This window comes from Amphibalanus amphitrite, unplaced genomic scaffold, assembly GCF_019059575.1.
Source record: "Amphibalanus amphitrite isolate SeventyFive unplaced genomic scaffold, NRLGWU_Aamphi_draft 000000F_arrow, whole genome shotgun sequence".
Classification (NCBI taxonomy): domain Eukaryota; kingdom Metazoa; phylum Arthropoda; class Thecostraca; order Balanomorpha; family Balanidae; genus Amphibalanus; species Amphibalanus amphitrite.
Window position 1 is genome coordinate 1,720,231 of NW_024881498.1, and position 25,430 is coordinate 1,745,660.

Below are 25,430 nucleotides of genomic sequence, written 5' to 3' on the forward strand. Positions count from 1 at the left end.
CTACACAACACTACACGATCACGATCACGTCCCGTGCGGCTCTCCACTCAGCTGTCCCGAGGCCCTATGTGACGCTACCCCTCTCTCGACTTCCTCACGTGGGACGCCGCGCCGGCCGGCCAGACATACTCCATAGGGCCCTGGGCCGGACCAAGGCTATGTAAACCAGGAGAACGCCCCCGACGAAAAACTGGGGGCAAAAATGAATTAAGTAACCACGACTCTGGAGACCAAACAAACTCAGGTTGCCATGGTAACGGGGCAAATTTGGCGTTAGTACGCATCTAATAACTCATGTTTCCGAACGAATTATTTCAGAACAAAAAATGAAAACAAAAAAACTTGCTGGGCCAGTACTAGAATGAATTGCAGTTTTCATAAACGATCCGAGTTTTTTATCAGACGGGCCTAAATAATGGCAAAATGAGGTCCTAAACTAACGGCCCGTGCTGCTATAGGTTACCTCTAACGCTCTGCCCCCCCCCCCCCAGGCCCAAATCGTCACTGGCTTATCAGCCAATGAGCGTCGAGCATTGACTTACGCTGATTGGTGGGATTACTGCATTTATTGTTTAGAATGCTCACGGTGCTGACAGCGCTAGCGAAGATGTCCCCACTTTTCGATGTTAAAAAAGCCCGGAGTGCACCCTCCTGGGTCACAACAGCGAATTCTCCGCTCCCACGCGCTGTCAGCCGCCGGGCTCCTCCACTCCTCCAGGCAGCACCTCCGAGCCATACCTTGGAATACAACGGCACTGGCAACTGCAGACTAGATGGTACGGAATATCTTACTAAAAAGCTTGACTCGACAGTGCTGCCATCTATTTTCCAATAACTTTCCTACTAGCTTGACGCTACGCTCTGCATTTTAGTGCCAGAATCTAGAATTAGAGCAGACCACTCCGATGATTTAGTGACATAAATAGCTCAACTGAGTCATTTTCGCCGTAGTTGATGGTTATCACCAAATAGGTGCTGCCGGGGGTTTCAACATTGCGAAAAGTTATGACATTTGCGCTAGCGCTGTCAGCACCGTGAGCATTCTAAACAACAAATGCAATAGTCCCACCAATCAGCCTAAGTCAATACTTGACGCTCATTGGCTGATAAGCCGGTGACGATTATGGGGGCCAGAGCGTTATGAAACAGCTATGGTGCCAGAAATGGCTTTTATATGGCGCAATTAAATGGCGTCCACCATTTATGATTATATCTACAGAATTGGCGAATTGAAGCGGGGTGCCAACATAACCACCAATGATAAGCGAACTATTCAAATCCAAACAAGAATATGAGGCTTGAACCGGGCAACCATGGGTAGAGAACCTGCCTGAGAAGAACCTCCGGGAAAATCGGGACCGGGCAGAACTCCGTGAGTTGAGGTTGTTATGGAATTTTTCGGGGTGCTCATCACTAATTTCATGTTAATTTTGATCACAGATGATGGCTTCATGCATTTACGCCAGGGCGGGTCAGGTCAGGTCAGGTCAGCTCAACCAGTAGGGGTTCTGCCGTGTATTGATAGGTGTCAACCACCACTGACACCTTCGTTACATGTTACGAAGGCATCAAAATTACTTGGTAATTGTTCAAATAGTTGTGAAATTGGAAATCAGCTCCAAAAACTACACTGAAAAATAATGACACCTAAAAGGGGTGTTTTTTGAAGCGTACCAAAAACGCGCAGTTTTCTGGAGTCCGATTACACCCGGAATCAGACACTTTCTAGGGTATTATGACACTGGTTGAGGGTGTACTTTTATACCGTACGGCGTCAAATGATTCCCGGAATGATACGCCTTATGGAATAAAAATACACCCCAAATCAGAGTCATAATAGTCTGATTCCGGGTGTAATCTAACTCCTGGAAACTGCGCGTTTTTGGTACGCTTCAAAAAACACCCCTTTTAGGTGTCACTTCAGGGAGTAATCGGATTTTGAGGGTGTATTTTGATCCCACACGGTGTATGATTCCGGGAATCATTTGACGACATGTGGTATAAAATACACTCCCAACCAGAGTCAGATTACCTCGGGGGTGTCTGATTCCGGGTGTAATCGGACTCCTGGAAACTGCGCGTTTTTGGTACGCTTCAAAAAAACACCCCTCGTAGGTGTCACCTCAACGGTGTCAAATGACTCTTCGGATGGTTTTTCTACCGGCTCAGAGCCTGTTCCTGTTAGCGTCATACATCAGCTAATATCAATATTACCGGTACTATTGGTCTCCTATATAAGAAATACCGGTAATATTCGAGTGCGGGGATTGGGTTGTGTGCAGGGGTGAGGGATGCACTCGAACCGAGCTGCGGCGATGGTATAAAGGGTATATTCATCGCATCAGAAAAACAGGTCGCCTGGGCCCTTATCTTGAGACCAATAGTATATAACAACTAACCAACATACCCATGGGTATGTTCTGCTTCTGAAGCTTAGGAACGATTAGCCAGACTGCAACGAGACTTTAAATGTAGCTTGCATGTGTCTTCACCCTTGCAGCTACAATTTTATCTATTGACGATGACGTCTTCCTTTCAATCAGTCTTTATGCCAGATATTGTCAAATGATTCTCGGAATCATACACCTTATGGGATCAAAATATACTCTCCAACAGAGTCATAATTGCAGTTGTTAACCACGTGACGCAAATTAACAATGCATACATGTCATTCTTTATTTTATATGCAACAATAAATTCCAAAACATTTGGGCACGAAATGTATGGCGAAATCTAATGAAAACTTATCGTAAGGCTCTTGGGTCCGTGACTCCATTCACCGTAAGGAATTACTCACATTTCAACAATGTTCCATCAACCGGTGATTATTGCTACTTACTTAGGTAGAGCTATTCTGCAGCTTAATGACATAAAAACTTACCTCCGTCTCCATGGTGCGTTGCTATCTTGTCTACTTCAGAATTTCGCCGAGTGCAGGGCGCCTCGTTGTTTAAATACGCATGTTGAGCAAACTACAAATAATATCTGAAGTTTATCGTTAAAGCATTATTACTTGAAGGAAATCTACACTTTAAACAACGTTTGGCGACATTAAAAGCGCGTTAATTCAAATAAGTTCCTCTCCCCGCTCACACCACACGCACCCACGTGGGCACACTTCCGGCAACTGAAGTCAACGGCTTTCCTAACGGTTTTCTTGCAAGGTCGAGCTATTTCATCTTCGTGGCGGACCGGCATGGCTAGAACACAAATGACGTCACACGACAATGCAGCTTGCTGATTGGCCGGGCATTGACTCAAACCACTGGACCTGAGCTGTGGTTTGCACCAGGGTTACAGAGTCAGAGTCAGAGTCGGGTGGAGTTGACAGTTATGGCCGGAGTCAGAGTCGGAGTCGACGGCGACTTTGGAAGCCGGAGCTGGAGTCGGAGTCTGGGTCACCGAAAATCAATTGATACCGCAGCGTATCCGGACAAATCTTTGCATGGCATTTTTTCGTCGCGCAATTCTTCGTCCGCAAAACTTCGTCCGCTCATTTCTTCGTCCGCGCATTTCTTCGTCTCCGCCTTTCTTCGTCTTGCATTTCTTCGTCTCGCATTTCTTCGTCTCGCATTTCTTCGTCCGAGCATTTCTTCGTCTCCGCATTTCTTCGTCTCCGCATTTCTTCGTCCGCGCATTTCTTTGTCTCGCATTTCTTCGTCTCGCATTTCTTCGTTTCGCATTTCTTCGTCTCGCATTTCTTCGTCTCGCATTTTTTCGTCTCGCATTTCTTCGTCTCGCATTTCTTCGCCTCGCATGTCTTCGTCTTGTATGTCTTCGTCTTGCATGTCTTCGTCTTGCATGTCTTCGTCTCGCATTTCTTCGTCTCGCATTTCTTCGTCTCGCATTTCTTCGTCCGCACATTTCTTCGTCTCCGCATTTCTTCGTCTCGCATTTTTTCCGCAAATCTTCGTCCGCAAATTGACAGTGCAGCCTGCTGATTGGGCTATTGCCTATTTCATCTTCGTAGCGGACCAGCCATGGCTAGCTCACACATGACGTCACTCGGGGCATTGATTCAAATCACTGAACCTACACCAGGGTTACGGATTCAGAGTCGGAGTCCGTTGGAGTCGACAGTTCTGGCCGTAGTCGGAGTCGGTTGGAAACGACAGTTCTGGCCGTAGTCGGAGTCGGAGTCGATATTGGAAGCCGGAGCTGGATTCGGAGTCTGATTCACTGAAAATCTCTTGACTCTGCAGAGTTGGTTCCTATAGGAAGCAACACTGCAGAGTCAAGAGATGGTGGTATACCACCAGTGACGTCAAAACAATTTCTGTAATAATTTAGGCCGCGTTCGATGTCTCCTCGGACGAAGAACATTCTACGCAGAATATTATATTTTGCGTTCGATGAAGCACACAGGCGGACGACGAGACCGGCCATTTTGTGCGCCACTTACACAATGTGCGTCAGTTTCGAAAAAGGCGAACATTTGTGCGCGGTCTCCATAGAGACCGCGCACAAATGTCAACAACTTCTGCAAACAGCTGCTGCGCCGCTTTTGAAATACGCGCCATCATTGCCTCTCTGCCCACCGTAGTACGCTCAAAAGATTCTGCGCGGACGGCGAAGATTCTACGTGACGTCACGTAGAATCTTTGCCGTCCGTGCGACATCGAACGCCATTTCGGGCCCGGACGGCATAGAATCTTTGCCGTCCGGGAGACATCGAACGCGACGGTTATGCATCATGAGTAGTCAATTACGGGGTAAAAGGGATGAGGCTACCCAGCAAAAAATACCTCAGGCCAGTCGGCTTAGCGGTTGCTGAGAAATAAGCCGCTCAAAAGCGTTACTACGGGCCGGGCCGGCCAGGAAGGGCCGCTCATAATGTCGCTTGCTCGTAATTAGTGGCAGAGGTCGGATTACGCCCCCTCCCCTCAGGTTTTTCGTAGATCATATGGCTCAGGAACGGTTCGCACCAGGCACGTGAAGTTTAAGGGCTTCCCCTACAATTTTATAACGTCTTAACTCTTAACCCGGCAGTTGCTGGGGTATTTCGCCACCCACCGTTTGCTGGGGGGGGGGGGCGTTAAACGCCCCCAGCCGATAACTCGAGAACCAATAGGCGCAGCGAAACGCACGAGGCGGCAAACGAAAGAGCGCGACGAAACGCTTCAGATGAGTACTTAAAAGTTGAATTTTGAGGTCACAGGTCAGGTCAAGGTCAGGTCAAACACCGGAAATCGGGCTTTCAGTAGCATGGACTTCAGGACTTCGCAATGGGCGCCTCTCGTCATAAACTCTGTCAAAACGGTGCACAATCCATCATATAAGGCTTACAAGAGTGTCAGCTCCATGTAGGGGTCAGTCAAGCATAGGTCAGGGTCAAGGTCAGGTCAACCGGGTAGGCACATATCCCCGAAAATCAAAACTGATATTCGCAGCCTGTGACACATGTTTTATGGGTAATTTGGAGCGTAGAACACGATGATGACATTATTTTTCTCATATGTGTACGAGTTTGGCTCAAAAAGTTCAATTTAAGAAATTCATATATCATGGTCGTGAAGAAGTCACGAGAAATTGCCAAGATTCAGTTCAAGATTTTGGAAAATGCGGAACAATGATCAATAATCGAAGATAGCCATTAGATTGCTCATGGTATTGGCAGTCTAATGGCGTTTACGGCATGTCTGTATATCTATTCTGTGATTTTATATGATTTTTTAACATATGCCGTTTTTGGTCGAAAACTCAGAAATCATGACGTCACTAAAACCTCGATATCTCAAAAATTTTCTGACCGATGTTTTTGAAACTTTGTCACAATAAACTTCAAGCAATTTCCTACAGGTACCCAAAATTTGGCGCTTATGCTATGGCCCGGCGAAAAAAGTGGGGGCGTTTAACGCCCCCCCCCCCCCCAGCAGCTCGCGGGTTAACTCTGAAAAAGGGGTCTGTATCTGAGCAACGGTGGCTGCAACTGATTGCCTGTGAAAAGTGGAACATCATTCTGGAGTCAACTATGCAGGCGTGCGGTGCCGGTTCGGCGGTGTCGCCCGCACGATGCCGCTATGCCCTGGGCCGGCAGCCGCAGCCCTCAGCAGCGGCGGGTGCCGGCAGCAGCGGGTGCTCAGCGGCGGGTGCTCAGTGGCGGGTGCCGGCAGCCGCAGCCCTCAGCAGCGTCATGTGCCGGCGGCGGCGGGTGTCAGTGGCGGGTGCTCAGTGGCGGGTGCCGGCGGCGGCGGGTGCTCAGTGGCGGGTGCCGGCAGCAGCGGGTGTCAGTGGCGGGTGCCGGCGGCGGCGGGTGCTCAATGGCGGGTGTTCAGCGGCGGGTGCCGGCCGGCCGGCTGTGTTGGCCGTTGCTCGGCGATGGCCGAGGAGGGCGCCGAAGGACGGCTCCGGTCGCCAGACGGTGGGCTGCCCTGGAGCCGGCGGCATGGTGCGCTGCGCGCCGCGAGCCCGCCTGCTGCTGCTGGCCGGCCTGCTGAGCGCCGCCGCCGCGCCGGGCCGCGCCGCTTTCACCGACGTGTTCCAGCTGCCCTCGCAGACGTTCCAGCTGGTGGCGCCCCAGTGGCTGTGGGCAGGACACGGCTTCGTCAACGACACGGCCGCCGTCTACTGGACGGGGATCACCGGCTCGCTCTGTGAGTCCGCCTCCGCGCGCGCACCGGCCGCCAAACTACCAGCAGCATCTGCACATGTGGCTTGAGAACATGGGTGTAGGAGCGCCAAAAATATTGGTGAAGGATGCCACCTGAACCTTATGAAAAGGGACAAGACCGTGCCAACCAACACGCACAGTGCAAGCGGGGGGGGGCGAATTTCGCCAACCCCTTGTTTTTCGCAGATATCTTACGCCCGTATCATCCCATTAACGTCAAATTTTCAATGCCTGCCTAAAACTGAATTGCGCATCTTGCCATGACAGCAAGATGTAAATCAGGGCCTCGGCTAAGGAATTTTGACTACTGGGGCAAATGGTCAAAGTGTGTTAACCCGCGCCCTGCTGGGAGGGGGGGGGGGGGAGGTTTTTGAACACCCCCCCCCCTGCGGTTTTTCGCGGATATCTGACAAACGGCGGCACCATATCATCTATCAATTTTATGCATTTTGTGAAAATTTCAGACCAGGGTCCTTCAAGGTCAGGTCACCAGGTCGCTACAAGTGACCTCACCTCATAAGCACATCATAAAATGTTTCAATGTATGCCATAGCTACACCAAGTGACGGATCGCTTTGAAGCTTTCAGCAATTGATAAGTGCAACAGTATGTACAAAATTCGGAATTTTCATATCGGTGACCTTAGGTCGGGTCAATTTTGCGACCTCTCTAGGTATTATAAGTCAATGGGAGAAAATTCAAAACCGTCTTTTTCGGACGAAAGTCATTCTAAACACTCTCAAACACTAAATTACAAGTAACTTTGACACACTGAACATGAAAACGGCACCCGTGACCCCTGTTTATGCCCCTAGGGTCATCTCAGGTCACGAATGGTATCTAGCAGTTTTTTTGCGACTAACTTTTGAAAGAGGCATGCTAGAGCGATGAAAACGCCTTATATATGTTCAGCTCGACGATACAGATCCACTAATATGCAACATGACAATGTCCGGTCAGGTCATGACCTTGACCTGAGGTCGAATTTTCAAGTTGACCTTTCAAGGTCAAGTTATAGTTCATTCGATGCGTCTTGACGAGAGGATCTCGATGCCGGTAAAAGTAAGCTCGTACAAGGCTTGAGTCAAAAGTTATTGCAGAAAAACTGTTTCCGAAAAAATCGGCTATTTTTGCAGTTTTTGCCCCCTGCAGGCAAAACCGTTGACGTTAGGTCAAATCTGAGAGAATTAGTCAGAAAGGGCGTTAATAGGGCTATCGAATGCGCTTTTCCGTGGCGCTGTAGCTCTATTGGTTCCCGAGCTATGCGTTGGCTTCTTGGAAATTGTCGACATTCGACCTGGAAATCGGCGAAATTTTGCCTTCAATGACATCTGGTGACCTGACCTTTGACCTGACCAAAAAAGTGACCGAAGTGGTTTCGTCATTATTTTTGGCGCTCTTTCGAACGCCGCCTTCTGCGTATCGCTACGTGGCCCAGGAGCCGAGTTAGAAGGGGGGGGGGGTGTTCAAACACCCCCTCCCCCCAGCAGGGCGTGGAAATCCAGGACCCCCAGCCGGGCGCGGGTTAAAGGAAAAGTGCCACCTTCGTGAAATATGAAGATATCGTTGCTTTTCATTTTGACATTATTATTTTTCATGTTCTTTTTAAATCTGGTGCCAGAAGTGCATAATTCGCAAAAAAGTATGCCAAACTATTTAACATATTGGTACTATGTAGTTGTACTCTCTACTGCACCTTCTGTATGATGTCATAGCGATGACATCACACTCAAGCCAATCAGCCTTCAGAAGACAGTCTCGTCGGCTTGTGTCAGATTAGCTGATTGGTTAAAGCTGAGCTGATTGGAGCTGATTGGTTAAAAACCAAAGCCTCGCCGCGGGTGGCTGTATTACAGGATAAGAACGCATTCCTGGGATAAGGACGCATTCCTGGCATATTTTCTTTTAAAATTGCCGATACCTACAAATGGAGGCCGAAATCGGCCGTAAGGTGGGACACTCTCGGGGTTTTCGGACACGGGCTACAAGATGGCCATCTCAGTTTCAAACCCCATGTTAAAGGTGGCCCTTTTCCTTTAAAAACAGACATTTGATCAACCGTCGAATCCAGTAGTTCTAAGCATAGGTAGGTGAAGACCCTCCCTTGCATTGTCCAAGATTGGTGAAGGATCCTTCACCAATCTGAAACTTTGGTGAAAGGTATCCTTCACCAAAGAGATACGTTGCTACACCTATGCTTGAGAACTTTGTTCCTCTTAACCCGCGCCCTGCTTGGGGGGGGGCTATTTCCCCCTCCAGTCTTTTCGCAATATCTCTAAAACTACTGGGCCCATCGTCGTGAAACTTTTAGTACCTTCTCGTACATCACTTTTACACCATTTGTCCAAAACTTGTTCCAGAGCCTATGATGTGTTTACTACAAATGACGTCAGACGCAGAGTGACGTCATGTACAGCCATTTTCGATCCCCCCCAAAAAGGTTTTGCGGGAAGATCTATCATGCCTGCAGCTTGGAAGACAGAGAAAAATGATTTGTTTCAAAAAGATGTAAAAGGAACAGGGTTACAATATTCCTATCTCGGATTTCTTCTTTAATTCTTTTATTTTGACCCCAAAATAAAAAAGTTTTTTTAAAAAATAATTTCAAAAAAAAAATGTAAAAAATACAAATTTTGAAAAACTGGAATATATGGTATAGACCTGTTTTACGAATTAGCGAATGATCGACATGCCAAATTTGAGCTCGGTAACTATTTTTGGGAAAGTTATGGCGAAAAAGGCTCAAAATTGGTGACGTCAAACATTCAAACTTAATTTTTAGCGGTTATAGACAACGTAGAATAAAACAAAGCCTAAACAAAGCCGAGTAATCCAATAAATTGGATTACTCGTGATGAGTTGCATCGAATAGGTACCCATCAATATAAAATATCAACTTCGAAAATTCACGATTTTGACCTGACCTTGACGTGACCTTCACCAGAGCGTAGCCTAAACCGTCCCTGATGGTCGTCTAACCAACACCGTTGAGTTGGCAATTACAATTTGGTCATAAAACATGCACCACATGACCCTAGTATAGTTCGGTTCATGTGTTGCCACTTGGTGACCTGACCTCTGTGACCTTCGACCTGGTATCAGTGATCTCATTTAGCAACATATGTTCTGGGCAACAGACGATTTATCGATGATTTTCGATAAAATGCATTTTACTCGATGTTATAACGCATTTCCTAGAAGGCCCGTGAACGGTGAAACATGTTAGCTTTGACCTGGCCAGTGACGTCATCGGTCACTGTGACGGTGACGTTATGTGACAGCCTTTATAGGGCTATCGAACACCGCTCGAGCTTTGCAAATCCGTCCAGTAGTTCCTATTTATTTATGTATTTATTTCGTCATCCTTCCAATAGGCTGATGCGCCTGATGTTTGTAATGGGGTTTCGAGGTCCTGTTTTTAATTTCATGTTACTTTAAATGAAAGAGTGAAGTTCATGCATTTTTGGTTGGTCGGGTCGTGACAGGTCAGATCAACTATATAGGTGTCCAGCTAGCTCGTTTAGGGGCGAAACGAAGAGGGGGTCGTATGTAGGGGAAGGTGGGGTAAGACGGACCAGCTAAGGTTTGAGGCCGCATATCTTGCTACACTGCTCTCGTAATTCATATCATTTATAGTCTTCGGAATGCTCAATCCTTCCTCTGTTGATATGTGTAAAGACTAAATTTCAAATTAAAGACATCTAGGTGGTGGATGCTCTTAAAGAGGGACATGTCAAAAACTCAGACAAGAAAAAACGTGGGGTAAGACGGACCACCCAGCAGTGCCTGCTATCCGTTCATGTGTGTTACACTTCTGCTCTGTACTCTTGTAAGAAAAAGTAACCAGAATGGTAAAATAACAAAATGAGCCTTTATTCTTAACTCATGTGTGATGGAAGTGCAGCTAAAAGCTGGGAACATGTGTGTTGATTGTCGTTTGGCATGAATGCATGCTAACTGAGCACTTGCATGCATGGCTCACATGCAACAAAGACTCCTTCCTGAAAAATTAGCTTACTTTAAACTTGTGCCAATGTTTTGGAAAAGAACTTTCCATATGCAGGGTACAATAGACCACCACAGGGTAAGATGGACCACAGTGGTCCATCTTGCCCCAAATCTAAATTCTGCCATTATCATGACGTATATGTCAAATAGCCCAACATTGCAAAACCTTGCCTTTCCTAAAGTGTGACTATAACTAAGTTTATAACTTTGTTCTTCACAGTTAAGTGCAAAATAGAAACTAATCATGCAAGAAAGGCGTCGTAATTGAATCACCCGTAGACCTCTTATATTAGATCGGTTTGACGAAAAACAACATTTTTCTCAATAACTCAAAAGCTATGCATCCTAGCAGCATGAGCTCAAGGTGGCCATTGTTACAAAGGAAAACAAACATAGTGAGTGCATAAAGCAGTAGATACCAGCAGCGGTTCAGCCAGGAGGGCTGGTGGTCCGTCTTGCCCCGCTGGGCCGTCTTACCCCACCTTCCCCTACGCCCCTTGCCGGGGCGTATGTAGAAAACCATTAGGTCAGGAAAGGGTTTAACCCTATTCCTGGCGGGGGGGGGGGGCCTCAGGAGCCCCCCCTGAGGTTTTTTGGTTATTTCTCCCAAACGCGTTGAGCTAGGAAGCTCAAATTTTCTGACTTTTCCTAAAAGGCTTCTATGCAACATGTCTGAAAATTTTGAGTTGATCTGACCTCAGGTCAGGTCACCAGAGGCGGTTTGGTGACCCTACCTCAGAAAAGTTTGCAATCACGCCAGAGCTAGAGTTTTTGACCGATCAATTTCTTCTCTTCAGGCTTTAGTTAGGGTACCAGTATGTGCAATTTGTATATCTCGGAATTTTGATATCGGTGACCTAAGGTCAGGTCAATTTCGCGACCTCCCCATTGTAAGTCAATGGGGGAAAAATCAACTCCCTGTTTTTACCACTAAAACGGGTCGGAATGGCCCCATATACCATACATGACTTCATATACGATCAACCTTCACTACCTTGAGGTCTGTTTTGCTGTTGGGCAGCTGTGAGGTCATGTGACGTCATCAAAGGTCACCAAAGGTTTTTGGCCAATAACTCCGTACAGGAACAAGATACAGACGCGTGGATGGTCTCATTGTGTTCAGCTCGTCAAGACGCATCGAATGATATACATGATGACCTCGAGGTCACGTGACCTGAGGTCAACCTTTGACCTTGACCTTTCGAGGTCAACATATATATCATTCGATGCGGATTGACGAGAGGATCACGATGATGGCCTTAGTTTGTTCCTATCTTGACTAATTCGAAAGTTATTCGAGAAAAAACTCTCTCCATATCTAGCGCCGCCATTTTGACTTTTTCGACCCCTGTGACGTCATCTTTGACCTGACCTGAAAATGACCTTAGTAAAAATTGTAGATCTTGACCGTGCGTATCCGATGCCGTTTACCGTTTGTCGCTGCGATGTGTAGTTTTTGAGATCTGAAGGGGGGGCCGAATCGGCCCCCCCCCGCCAGTTTCTTGTCCCGGCGGAGCCCGCCAGGAATAGGGTTAAATTGGGTATCATTGACTTCCTCTCGTCACGGGCAGCACGCTCGTTTTTTTTTTCTGCGAAGCCCAATCACGGCAGAGAGTCCAGCAGAGAACTCTCCCCCATATGTTAGACGCTGTAAAAAGGCCAATACGTGCGAGAGTTAACACGTCGGAGCGTTTATAATCCCTTAAAGGGACTATCCCACCTTTAACATGGGGTTTGAGTTGAGATGCCAAGTTTGCGGCGAGGTTCAGAAACCACTATCTATCTAGGTTACAACCCCCGCGGCCTCTTGGTGTTGAAGAAATTCGTTCCCTTCATTTGAAAATGGGCCTTGTACAAGGCCCTATCTTCAACATGGAGCGACCGTTAGTGTGACGTCACCTCGTTTAGTCATTCTGATTTAAATGGGTTTGTTCGTTGAAAAATCGCTTAAAACTTTGTCTGAACTTTGTTGTGGTGCCTACAGAGTAAAAAGAATCAGCTTTATGACAGTAATGTGGCCTGGGGAAGGAGGTAGTTTTGGGCTGTGACGTCACATATTTGAAAGTTTGTGTTTGGAATATGGGAAGCCTAAGATGTTTAATGAAAAATAAATGCCAGAACCGTGTTCCTTGTCATCCAATCTACAAAGTCGGGCACAATTTAACTGGTTTTAACAACATTTTAGAAGGTGGGATAGTCCCTTTAAGTCTGAAAACGCGCCGATAATAATAATAATTATTATTACCTCGTGTAGTCGTCCACTTACATGCGCTGAATCGCTATTCCGGCCTGATGTGGTCTCGAGAAACAGGTCACAGTTCAAAGGTCATGTGAGTCAGGATAATGAAATTGTTATGGTATATGTAAAATTGATTAATTCGGCAGTGGAGCGTACCTACTGTAGGGAAGAGCGGAGTCAAATGTAACACGGGGCGATTGTGACAGTGCTTAGAATACATAAACTTACCAATAGAATGAGCTGATGGGAAGACCGAAAATACGCAATTCTATACTGCCTTTCTCAACGGAGTTTGAAGCGAAAGTGCCGGGTAGGTCGATGGCTGTTCACAATTATTTGTTTTCAGAGCATTTTGCAATTTTGTTTGCCCTTAAATTTGATTACCTCATAACCGCAATTAAAGATATTAAGTTCACACTTAGTGTAAGCGTTGGCAGCCTTGTTGCACATAAATTTAAAGCATTAGATGCTGTCCCATGCAATATATGTTTGCGCCAGTTTAATCTAGAAAATGTCACGGCGCGACGGGGACATAACAGGGATGTTACAGGTTATAGGTCAAAGGCCATTAGGTCAAGGTCATCAAATTTCCAAGGTAGGTGTAGGATTGCTAGAATTAAGAGAACTGTAAGTTTTGTCGCAATCGGCAGCTTTTTACGCGATTTACATATGTGCGAAAAACCGAGGGAGAAGGTCTTTCCATGTACCCCGTGTAAGTGCCAGGTTTAAAGTTTTGTTTTCCTGAGAAGAACTAGGAGATGGAGGCTAAGGAGATGAACATGTATTACACGTTGGTTAAAGCAAAGTTTTTGAAAAGATTTTATTTATGTTGCCTGTGAGTTAACATGTTACAATTGTCCCTGGGTGGTGTTACTTTTAACCCCGTATCCGGAGTGAATTGTTACAGCTGAACTGACTTTTTCAGACCACGTTTTCAGCCCGAAAAATGTATTTCTGGAATGTTTCAACTACATTTAAAAGAAAAAACATCATTGGTATTGAAAATAAAAAACACAACTTCATATATACAAAGGTGTCTGCACCAGACAACAAAATGCAAAAAAAAATACATTTGACCCCGGTCTCCCTTAAGTTTTGTCGCGACTGGCTGTTTTTTTACATGAGCTATTCGAGAAAAAATTATCTTTGCTCTTCGATGCAAAGATACATTACATTTTCTTATCTGACGCTATAGCATCTTCCCAGATAAATCCAACTACATATCATCCAATTTGATGTTTATGATGACAGTTATTCTGTTTTGAAGCGTCGTGGAGGGTCCGTTGAGCTGCAGCCTCTGATTTCGCCTCAAAGAGTAGGTAGGTACAGGTTGTCCCGAAAAACAAAGAATCGTAAAAAATTGCAATTTTTATTAAACCACTTTGTGCGATGCCTAACCAATGAAATGAGAAGTACGTGGACAAAGTTTCAATCGGTTGTGTTTAGCACAGAGGTCGATAAAATGCTTGGAGTTGCTCCAACGAACATCTTAGTCCCATCACTGTCTCCAACTTAGCCCTCGCCTGGCGGGAGGGGGATGCAGCCTCCCTAAGTTTTTTCGCGAATAGCGTAAAAGGTGGTGTCGCGTAGCGCCGCAAAATTTGGCACAACGTCTGGGAATGAGCCTCTTGCGACATATCCTGAAAATTTCAGGTGCCAGTCATTTCAGGACCTGGGGCCGTATTCACGTCGATCATTTTCGTAAGAATTTTCTTACGCACGACCTACTTCTTACGAAAATTTGGTATTCACGTCGACAGCAAAAATATCTTACGAATAAAAGAATTCTCGTAGACAGTTTGCGATTCACGTCGACCTTTTCTTAAGAATTCTCGTGAGAATGTCGTAAGTGCGATTCACGTCGTGTCATCTTAAGAATTTCTTAAGTTTTTCGTAAGAACATAATGTTAAAGGGACAGTATCATCGAAAAAAAAAATCCATGTATGGAGCTGATTTTTTTTTTACTAGCATTTCTTATTTTTCTGAATCAGAAAAACATAGTTTGAGGACCGAACTCAGTGAAAAATATTGCAACCACATTTCATTTTCATGATTCATTTTCATGAGCGAACCACCACTATACAAGCATGGCCGCCAGTTTGGAAGCATGCAAAATTACTACAGAACCGGCGCAGATAATACATTATTGACGCTACGCTTACGCGGTCGTTCTTCTGATTGAGTTGTCCTTAGGGAGAGGTAGCCTTAGGTATTGCCTATAAAAATATAACGTGACAATTGGAGGGAGTGACAATTGGACGTGACAATTGACAATGGGAGAAAATATCACGTGACAATCACGTGATAAACGTCATACATTGGAGGGAGATTGTGATTCAAGCTGGAGGAATTCCTTTGTTGAGCCGCTAGAATCCGAAGGAAACAGCGGAAATTGCCTACGACTATTTAATGAATTTAACGGTGATGAATAAGTGCGAAAAACGTTTTGGCTTTATAAAATTTGACGAAATGACCAGGGTAAAAGTTTTATTACTGGCGGTCAATTCAAAACGGCGCAAACATTTAAACAGTGAAGATAGTGAAGCACGATTCAAAGTGTGGTACACCTTTCGTACTTTGAGCGGCGATAGCGGGATAACGGTGTGGAGTTTCGAGGATCGGTCTTCAGTTCCCGGACCAGAAAGGTGGGGCCTATGCAATGTCAAATTTCATCAAAATGGTGATACTGTCCCTTTAACGGTATGGTGGGCTTACGAATACTCATCGAGCTGTCGTAAACTGACGCAACGATAACTCAGTGCAGTAGGCTAAGACTAAAATGACGAATTATTTTAAGAATTGACACTAATGGTTGTCTGGACTAATAATGGCTGTTATTATTGAGCAAAATTATTACCAGCGAGCGAGTGAAGCGAAGTCTTTTCAATAAAACGGGAAAATTTCAGTATGAGCGGCCCGGCCCGGCCTGTAATGCTTTTGGAGGCCTATATCTCATCAACCGCTGGACTGATAGACCTGTGGTCTTTTTGTTGGGCTGCCCCATCCCTTCTAACCCGCAATTTACTATCTTGATGCATCTAATTGACCATCGTGGCACGTGCCACGTGAGAAGTCAAGGGCGTCCAAGCTGTTTTGCAGAAGTAGCGCTTTTGAGACTACCAATTTCTCAAAGTGGACTTATATCTCAGCAACCACTGCATTAGGACGTTTGACTTGCGGTTATTTTTATAGGGTAGCTGTATCCCTTCTACTAAACATCGGGTACTCTTGATTCATGTGAGTGACCACCCGCTGCACGTGCAAAGTACAAACAGGTGTCACGTTTGTTCTTATTACAATAACTCGGCAATTACCGGCCCGATTGTGTTGAAACTTGGCATGTGGGTAGGCACCTACCGGGAAATGCGTTGTCATATGTCACGGTTGACTGTGCTACTGCACGTGCGCACGAGCAGGGGTCGCTTCCAGATGTCGAGAACGCCTGGACCGTTTGCACTCAAACTTGGCACACGGTTATAGGGACCGGTGCGAAGGGTGCCGGGCAAAATCCAGTTTGAACCATTTTACACGTGCGCACGTGCAGGGTGTCGCTTCTACATCTCAAGAACAGCTGGGCTGATTGCGCTCAAGTTTGGTCAGCGGTCAAGCCGATCAGCGGCAAAAAGGCTTTCTTTCTAAAAAAGGCTTAAAAAAGGCAAGAAAGCCTTCAAAAAGGCTTTCTTGTAACTTTCTATATGTATGGGGGTACAGGTGCTTCCCCATCCACTAAAAGTGCATGTCCATCAATGTCAAGAAATAAGGCACCTCATACAGAAGTTGGGCTTGCCCAGTAGAAGAGGGGCGCCCCCAACACTTAACCCTCGCCCCGTTGGGGGCGAGGGTTAAGTGTGTTTTTTCCTGAATAGCAAGAAAGCGGCGGCGCGCAGCTCCGCCAAATTTTCAGTACCTTCCCGGGCATAAATTTGACACCTTCACACCAAATTTCAAGTCTTAGGTCACCTTAGGTCAGGAGTTGTTGAGGTCAAACTGAGGTCATGTTCGAGCAAAAATGAGCAAAAAACATGCAATCTTGAAACGCTCACCAAATCAACAGTTATCAAGCAATTTCAAAGTTCCTTATATGGTCTAGTAGACAAAAAGCGGCACTACAAAACTGCTATCTCGGATTTTCATAATTTTGGGGTTTTGACCCCAAAAAATTCAAAAAATTGATTTTTTTATAAAAAAGATGATGAAGATTTAATAATCGAAACGCGTCCATGCACTATTTGTTCCGTGTTTTTCTACTTGTCTCTATCAATTATATACAATGGATAGTTGTGTAAATCCCTACAAGGAGAATGCCTAAATCTCAATGATTAAGGCAAAGGTCAATGCACCAAACGCTTCTTACGAATTTCTTAAGATATTCCTACGAATTTTGACGTGAATACCGATTTTTGTAGATATCCAGACATTTCGTAAGAAAAAACTTAAGAAGTGTCGACATGAATACCAAATTATACTTACGAAAGAAAATTGACTTACGAAGTCGACGTGAATACGGCCCCTGGACTATGACTATGAAAAGTACGACCAGTATTGGTACTCACACCTTTCCTTTGAATTAGACGGATAAACAGGCGCCATGCCAATAAATTTGCCCAAGCAAATGATATGCTAGATGAACAATGCATGCACAACTGTCTAATCACTGCCAATTGCCGCGTCGGCACACCGGCATCTCCTCACCGGCTTCTCCCCACACGGCCTTGACTCCCCAACTCACACCATCACACTACTGCATACGGTGACCGGTCACACGGTGGATCTGAATGCCTACGTTTTCATGCCAAAGTCTGAAACAACTAACGATTATCATCAGCATAGAAATGTTGAAATTTAGCATTTTAAAGCTTTTAACTTAAAACTTTATAAGTGTGTTTTAACGCACTTGTCCTTATTGATTGAGAAAAGAGCGCACTTTTGATCGTATTACCTTATACGAAGTAACGCAATCGAAGTGTGATTCCGGTCCACTGTGCGTTTTCAGGCGCGCTCGATAAAACAACCAGGCCTGGAGAAAGTTGGAAGGGTGATTTTCTGATCCTCCTTACCACAAAATGGCCCTAAGCGAAAAAATGCCCGCGGGGCGCTGCCAACGCGTGCCAGCGGCCCTGCTAGTAAGGGCGAAAATCAATGCATGTGTATGCGGAGCACACCCTTAGCGCTACGATGGCTCCTTGGAGACACCTGGAGAAACCTCTGCCGGCAGAAGGGTCAGGTCCCTCGCAGACGGCGCGGCACGGCGGGAGCTTAGCGGGTGGCCTAGCCGGAAAGAGGATAAAAATAGCCGACTGGCCCGACCCAGCGAGGGGTGACCGAAGGGTGACCAGGAGTGAATGAGGGAACATACACGCGGTACCGAGCAGCCGATAACAGCACCGGACGATTAGAAAGTAATAAGTCAATGCTGTATTTTAGGCGTAAGGAAGCATCCATGTAGACGGGCGGACTGTCTCCAGCTCTTCCAAGTATTGCTAATATCTTGCTCCAACGAGCGTTGGCACGTTGGAAGTTTTCAGGCCCATGTCACTCCACTTTTGATGACATCATAAGGGGGCCTCAGGACAATAATGGCGCGGTGCGCCACAATCGTTTCAAAGCTACTTGCCAACAGTTGCCATTTTTGAAAATATTATTTTGAAATAAAGTTACAAGTAATAAAAATATTGCAATAAAGTTGTTAATTAAATCGATACCATGTCTAAAAACTTACTGAAAAATGATTTATTCATAGTAAAAATATAAGCACGATGCGTTTTTACGTTGCTTTCCTGCAACTGCAGAGGATTTTTAAATCGTCTATATCTTCAAAACCGGCCATTTCTTAGCATATTGCTGCTCTTTCTTATCGCTAGAAAATTAGTTGGGCTTTCTAATGACATCAACAGTTGAGCGATATGTGTTGAGTGTCACCAACAATCTTCAAATGAATTTAGTCATTTTTTCGTTGTAAAGGAATGGAGCACCCCTTGCGAGCATCAGGGATGACGTCACTCAGGATCTGTCTCTGATTGGTCGGCGGGGGAGTGACTGTACCTTCTATAGATGGCCTTGGAAGTTTTATCGACCACTGGTTTAGCAGTAGTGGTAGCACGTCCAAAAACAGACACGATTTTAGCTCCATATCAAGTCATTCTCCGCACCGCCGCCCAGTAGGCGATTTCGCTATCCTAGCACTCCATGAGTTATATCTTAAGCTAGACTCAAAACCAGTCATCTTTAAACCCCTTATTTTGTGCCTAGTTTTATTGCGCTTCAACTGATGTAAGTGTTTGCATCCATCAGAAGTAATCGGGTTTTCTTTGCAACGTGCAAGAGAGCGATCAATGCCTTTTCCCCATAGGCTTAATATAGGACAGAAGAGGCTTAGCAAAAACATATACAGTGTTGTCTGTGTTATGACTTACTTTTCAACTATCGTCAGTTACGGTTGAACCACTTGAGGCCTGTTTCACTAACAAATAAAACTTGTAAATGTAAATTACATGGAAAAGCTTGAGTTTAAAAGAAAGAATTACCAACATTTGAGATTTGGATTTCACGAAACCTTTGATCATGAATTTTGAGTTTAAAATTTGCAAACTTTTTTACAAGAAAAAGTTTGCTAGAAAGCATGGGAATCGCAAACTTTCTGTTTCACGAAGACCAGAAACTTGAAAGAAAACATAGTAATTATAGTCCATTTTTTTCAAAAGGCTCATGTCCCGAAGTATTATTTTGGAGTTAGCACGTGCGGGACGCTAGAAAATAACGCAAGTCGAGATGAATTTCTCGGCCATTTTTGAAAGATAACCGCAGTGCTACGGAACAAGTTGTTCAGTTGAGCTTATATTCTGTGTCACGTTTCAAAATGTTAGTAAATTCATAGATTTGAGCCATTCTTAATTCATTCTGTTAATTTTGCATGCTAATGTAACGTCACTCCTGGGCCCAATCTCACCAAGTGCGGTAAACTCAATTTGGGGTAAAATACCAAACTACCCCACTCCGTAACTACAAAAATACTGTCCCAAAATTAAGTTTACATAACTTGGTGAGATTGGGCCAAGTGCCCAACCTCACCAAGCTAGTTTAACTAATTTCGGAGTAGTATTTTTGTAGTCATGGAGTGGGGTAGTTTGGTATTTTACCCCAAATTCAGTTTACCGCACTTGGTGAGATTGGGCCCTGTAGTAACCTTGATTCCACAGCCAGCCCATCACTTGAGAAACTAGCAAGCGGCAAATCTTCAAACAACCAAGACAGAACAATGATTTTTGCTACTATACTCTGTCGGGGGCCAGAATTCTGAACGGCAGGCTCATGGAAAACGTGTCATTGTCAGCCGCTGAAGCTGGTGACGCTCTATATTGTTGTCTTATATTGTGTTTTCGCATGCTACGTAGAAACTTCGGTCGTCTTTTTAATAACTCCTTCCACCGACTTTTTCCCAATGCTGAAGTCGATCGATCAGTATTGTGTATTGTAATAGGTCGGCAGATATGCTGGCGCACGTTTCTTTTTGTACTTACCAGGAAATAAATTTAAAACAAAATGTCAATCCAGGGGCGGTCGCAGACTTGGAGTTTGGGGGGGGGGGGCAACTTGGCAAAGGGGCCCCTGTGCTGACCCGGGGGGCCCGGTGCTAGCTTAAAGGGGCCCACGGGCGTAGTGCACGGGTGCAGAAACCTAGGCCATGGCCGGTGAAGCGGGGGGGGGGGGGGGGGTAGGGAGCGGCACCCGAGCGGAAGCTCATTGAGAGCTTTGAGGGTGCACCATGTCGAAAAGGTACCGAAAAGTGCATTTTGAAGCATTGATTATGCCAATAATTCACGCAACTGTGAATGGACTACCGTAAAAGTAAAGCCGGCTAACTTTGCAATTTTCTTTGCAAAAAAAACTTTGCCTTTTTTAAGATCATCGTGCTAAAACTTTTATCAGTGGCTCATCGGTATCTGTTCACACATGTGTTCCGACTTCCGTTTAATCTTTTTTTTCACTTGAGCACAAATGCAACTTTTGAAGACCATTACAGTAGCAAATGCTTCGAAAGACGGATAGTGGGCAAAATATCCTAAATTTGTCGTGCTGCATGGAAAGTAGTGTTGCTGAGGAAAGGGGGTTTTGTTCCAGATTATTGTGGATGCAGAATACATTGTCTGCACTCACTGCAGAATTATTGTTGGTGCAACTGCGCCCACTGCACCCATGGTTCCTACACTTATGGGCCCATCGATAGCGCTTCGGCGATACCTATCGCCTAGAGGCTGCAATGGGGCCCTTAGAGTACGGTGTCAGACCCCCCAGAGGCCGGCGTTGGACCCAAGGGTCAGCGAAGGGTCTCAAAGGCCCCAGGTAGGACCCCAGAGGCTGATGTGGACATTCAGAGGCAAGTGCGTGACCCCCGAAGGTAAGGCTTGAGCCCCCCAGAGAACATAATACGGCCATCAGTGGCCGGTGTAGAGACCTCATAGGCCAGTTTGCGGGCCCCTCAGAGGCTAGTGTGGGGCCTCAGGTGTCGCTATGAGGCACTTAAAGACCGGTATGGGTCCTCAGAAGCCGGCATCGATCCTTCAGAAGCCAGTACGGGGCCCTCAGAGGCACATAAGGGCAGTTTCGGTCCCAGAGACAGAAATGGGACCATCAGAGGCCGGTGTGGGTCGTGGGACCTTTAGAGGCTGGTTTTGGCTCTTAGGGGCCAGTTTAGAGCTCCCAGAGACCAGTACAGGGCCTGCAAAGGGCAGTTTGAGACCATCAGAGACCGAATTGGGCACTCAGAGGCTAATATAGGTCCTTACAGGCCAGCATGGAGCCCTCAGAGGCTAGGGTGGGGCCCTAAAAGACCGACATGGGCCGGCGTTGGACCCCAGAGGCCAGAAGAGGGCCCTCAAAGGCCAAGATGGGCCCTCAGACTAAGCCGATGCGGGCCCTTAGAGGCCGGCATCAGGTCTTCAGAAGCCCGTGCGGGGCCCTTAGAGGCTAAGGTGGGTCCTTACAGGCCAGCACGGGCCATCAGAGGTCAGTGTGGGGCCCTAAAAAACCGGCATGGGCCGGCGTTGGACCCCAGAGGCCAACAGAAGGCCCTCAAAGGCAAAGATGGGCCCGCAGAAGCCGATTCTGACCCTTAGAGGCCGGCATCGGGTCTTCAGAATCCAGTGTGGGGCCCATAGAGGCTAATGTGTATCCTTACAGGCCAGCATGGGGCCCTCAAAGATCAGAATGGGACCCTAAAAGACTGGCATTGGCTGGCGTTGGACCCCAGAGGCCTGCAGAGGGCCCTCAAAGGCCAAGATGGGCCTTCAGAGGCCGATGCGGACCCTTAGAGGCCGGCATCGTGTCTTCAGAATCCAGTGTGGGGCCCATAGAGGCTAATGTGTAACCTTACAGGCCAACATGGGCCCTCAGAGGTCAGTGTGGGGCCCTAAAAGACCGGCATGGGCCGGCGTTGGACCCCAGAGGCCAGCGGAGGGCCCTTAAAGGCCAAGATGGGCCCTCAGACGCCGATGCGGGCCCTGAGCGGCCGGCATTGGGTCATCAGAATCCAGTGCGGGGGGCCCTTAGAGGCTAATGTGGGTCCTTACAGGCCAGCATGGGCCCTTAGAGGTCAGTGTGGGGCCCTAAAAGGCCGGTATGGGCCGGCGTTGGACCCCAGAGACCGGCGGAGGGCCCTCAAAGGCCAAGATGGGCCCCCAGAGGCCGATGCTGGCTCGACATCGGGTCTTCAGAATCCAGTGCGGGGCCCTCAGAGACACTTAAAGGCTAGTGTTGGGACTCGAGAGACAGAAATGAGGCCACCAGAGGCCGGTGTGAGGCTCTCAGACGCCGGTTGGGCCCCTGAGGCCGGTTTAGGGGCCCTCAAAGGCCAGTGGAGGGCCCTCAGAGGTCAATACGGGTCCTCAGCGGTCAATGTGGACGCTTGACCGCCACTGAAGGGCCCTCAGAGGTCAGTGTAGGACCCTCAAAGACTGGTATGGGAGCTGTTAACCCGCGCACCGACGGGGGGGGCGGATATCCGCCCCCCCTGAGGTTTTTCGCGGATAGCGGGAAAACCGCGGCGCGTAGCGCCGCGAAATTTGGTATGACTATTCTCTCATCAATTTTACACATGGTGTGCAAGTTTGAACCTCCTAACTTTTAAGGTCAGGTCACCAGGTCACTTTGAATGACCCAACCTCAAGTCACTTTTTTGCAACTTTGTCACCGTGCCAGAGCTACAGTAGATGTCGGAGGCCTTTGAAAGTCGCAGGATGTTATTAGGTCATTAGTAGCTACAATTTGTATATCTCGGAATTTTGATGTCGGTGACCTAAGGTCAGGTCAATTTCGCGACCTCCCCATTATAAGTCAATGGGGGAAAAATCAACTCCCTGTTTTTACCACTAAAACGGGTCGGAATGGCTCCATATACCATACATGACTTCACATACGATCAACCTTCACTACCTTGAGGTCTGTTTTGCTGTTGGGCAGCTGTAAGGTCATGTGACGTCATCAAAGGTCACCAAAGGTTTTTTGCCAATAACTCCTTACAGGAACAAGATACAGCCGCGCGGATGGTCTCATTGTGTTCAGCTCGTCAAGACGCATCGAATGATATACATGATGACCTCGAGGTCACGTGACCTGAGGTCAACCTTTGACCTTGACCTTTCGAGGTCAACATATATATCATTCGATGCGGATTGACGAGAGGATCACGATGATGCCCTTAGTTTGTTCCTATCTTGACTACTTCGAAAGTTATTCGAGAAAAACCCTCTCCATATCTAGCGCCGCCATTTTGACTTTTTCGACCCCTGTGACGTCATCTTTGACCTGACCTGAAAATGACCTAAGTAAAAATTGTAGACCTTGTCCGTGCGTATCCGATGCCGTTTACCGCTTGTCGCTATCTTGCTTCGTTCTCGAGATCTCAGGGGGGGGGGCGGTCATCCGCCCCCCCCGTCGGTACTAAGTTGGCGCAGACCCCCGTCGGTGCGCGGGTTTAGCTGGCGTGGGTTTCTCGAGCCTCGTGACAATCGAATACCGGCCAGGGCCCCATACGGCCATGGGGGCCCATCGGTTGTTTGGGGGGGGGGCCAAATGATATGATGGCCCCCCCTGATTTGCCTTTGGGGGGGCCATGGCCCTGATGCCCCCCCCCCCCCTGCGACCGCCACTGTGTCAATCCGTGTCAGTGTTATTTTTGTATGCCTGCAAACAGGTCATCCACGTGATCACTTTAATCATTTGTTTAGTGCCTATGGCTAGACCCCGTGTGGAAGCATTTTCGATTTACAGTTCCTCATTATGAATCTTATGTATATACTTTATCGCAAATCAGAGACCAGCCGACCAGTCTGATTTCGAAACGTGCGAAACGTGCCAAGCCGGTGTTCGTTGATTTTTGTCAAAACCACCACTTTGCACGTGACAATTCTAAAATCGATTTTCGGGCCGTGCGCCTTTTGAAATAAAATGGACTATACACACCTGAAATTCCAGTGGTCCTGACGTTCGGAATTTTGATACTTTTTGTGCAATAATGCAAGACAGATATATATATTTAGAACAACTATGCTTTGTTGAGTCGTTTCGTGCTCTTTTTTACATAGCACACACCCTAAGAAGTAAAATAATCGGTATTAAAATATCGTCATGTTTTGTCATTCGCGCGCCATAATTGCATTCAACAGTCTTCTGCTGTCAAATGTTTTGCGTGTTATTTTATTTCAATAATAGGATAATTAGAACTATCATTTATATCTTTTTCCAACAACATCATTATTTATAATTTAACCCGCGCCCCGCTGGGGGGCAGAATCTGCCCCCCCTCCCGTTTTTCGCCAATAACTTCTAAACGCGTTACGCCAGCGACGTCAAACTTTCAGTACCTTATCATACATCAATTTGACACGTTCCCTGAAAATTTGAGCGAAATCCGTCTGAAAAGTTTTGAGAAATTGACGTTTTAGTGACGTCATGTTCGCCATTTTCGCCTCAAAAACGGCAAAATTTCAAACGCCGCTAACATCTTCATTTTTAAAGGAATCAAGACGTAACAAAAAAGGTTATGCGTGATTCCACTTTGTCTATCAAATGGCTATCTCGGTTTTCTGAAAATTTTGGATTTTGGCCCAAATTTTCTCAAAAAACTGACTTTTTTGGGAAAATAATTATAAAATCCAAAATTTTGAGTGTATCGAAAAAACCGGAATATTTGTCAGAGAAGTGGTCTATGTGCACCTACATACCAATTTTGAGAAGAATCGGTTCAAAAATGTGGGAGTTATTCAAAATTTTATGACGTCACGACACACAAAAATTTTGAAAAATGATTTTTTTGGAAGTTCTAGACCTCGTACGGAAACAAAAATAGCACCATTCGATTTGCCGTGAAAAACTGCATCAGATAGACACCTTTTTAGGCCTTAAAAACCAACTTCAAAATTTGACCTCACTTGACCTGACCTTGACCTGACCTCGACCTGAAATTCATCCAGAGTTGGTCCATATCACTTATTGAGTGTGCCTATTGAATTCTATGAGTAAAATGACCCATAAAACATGTGTCGCACATGCCCTTTACTATATTTTGTTTTTGGTGA

At 46.3% G+C, this 25,430-nt stretch overlaps 1 protein-coding gene across 1 annotated transcript in view; it reads left to right on the forward strand.

The window, feature by feature from the left end:
* The first annotated feature begins 6,227 nt into the window (after positions 1-6,227).
* Positions 6,228-25,430, forward strand: part of LOC122388456 (mucin-5AC-like) — a 74,787-nt gene continuing 55,584 nt past the window's right edge. Inside the window, exon 1 of the mRNA XM_043383633.1 lies at positions 6,228-6,593. Within this exon, the coding sequence (XP_043239568.1) occupies positions 6,386-6,593 (208 nt within the window). The 5' untranslated portion in view covers positions 6,228-6,385. The remainder of the gene's footprint in view (positions 6,594-25,430) is intronic.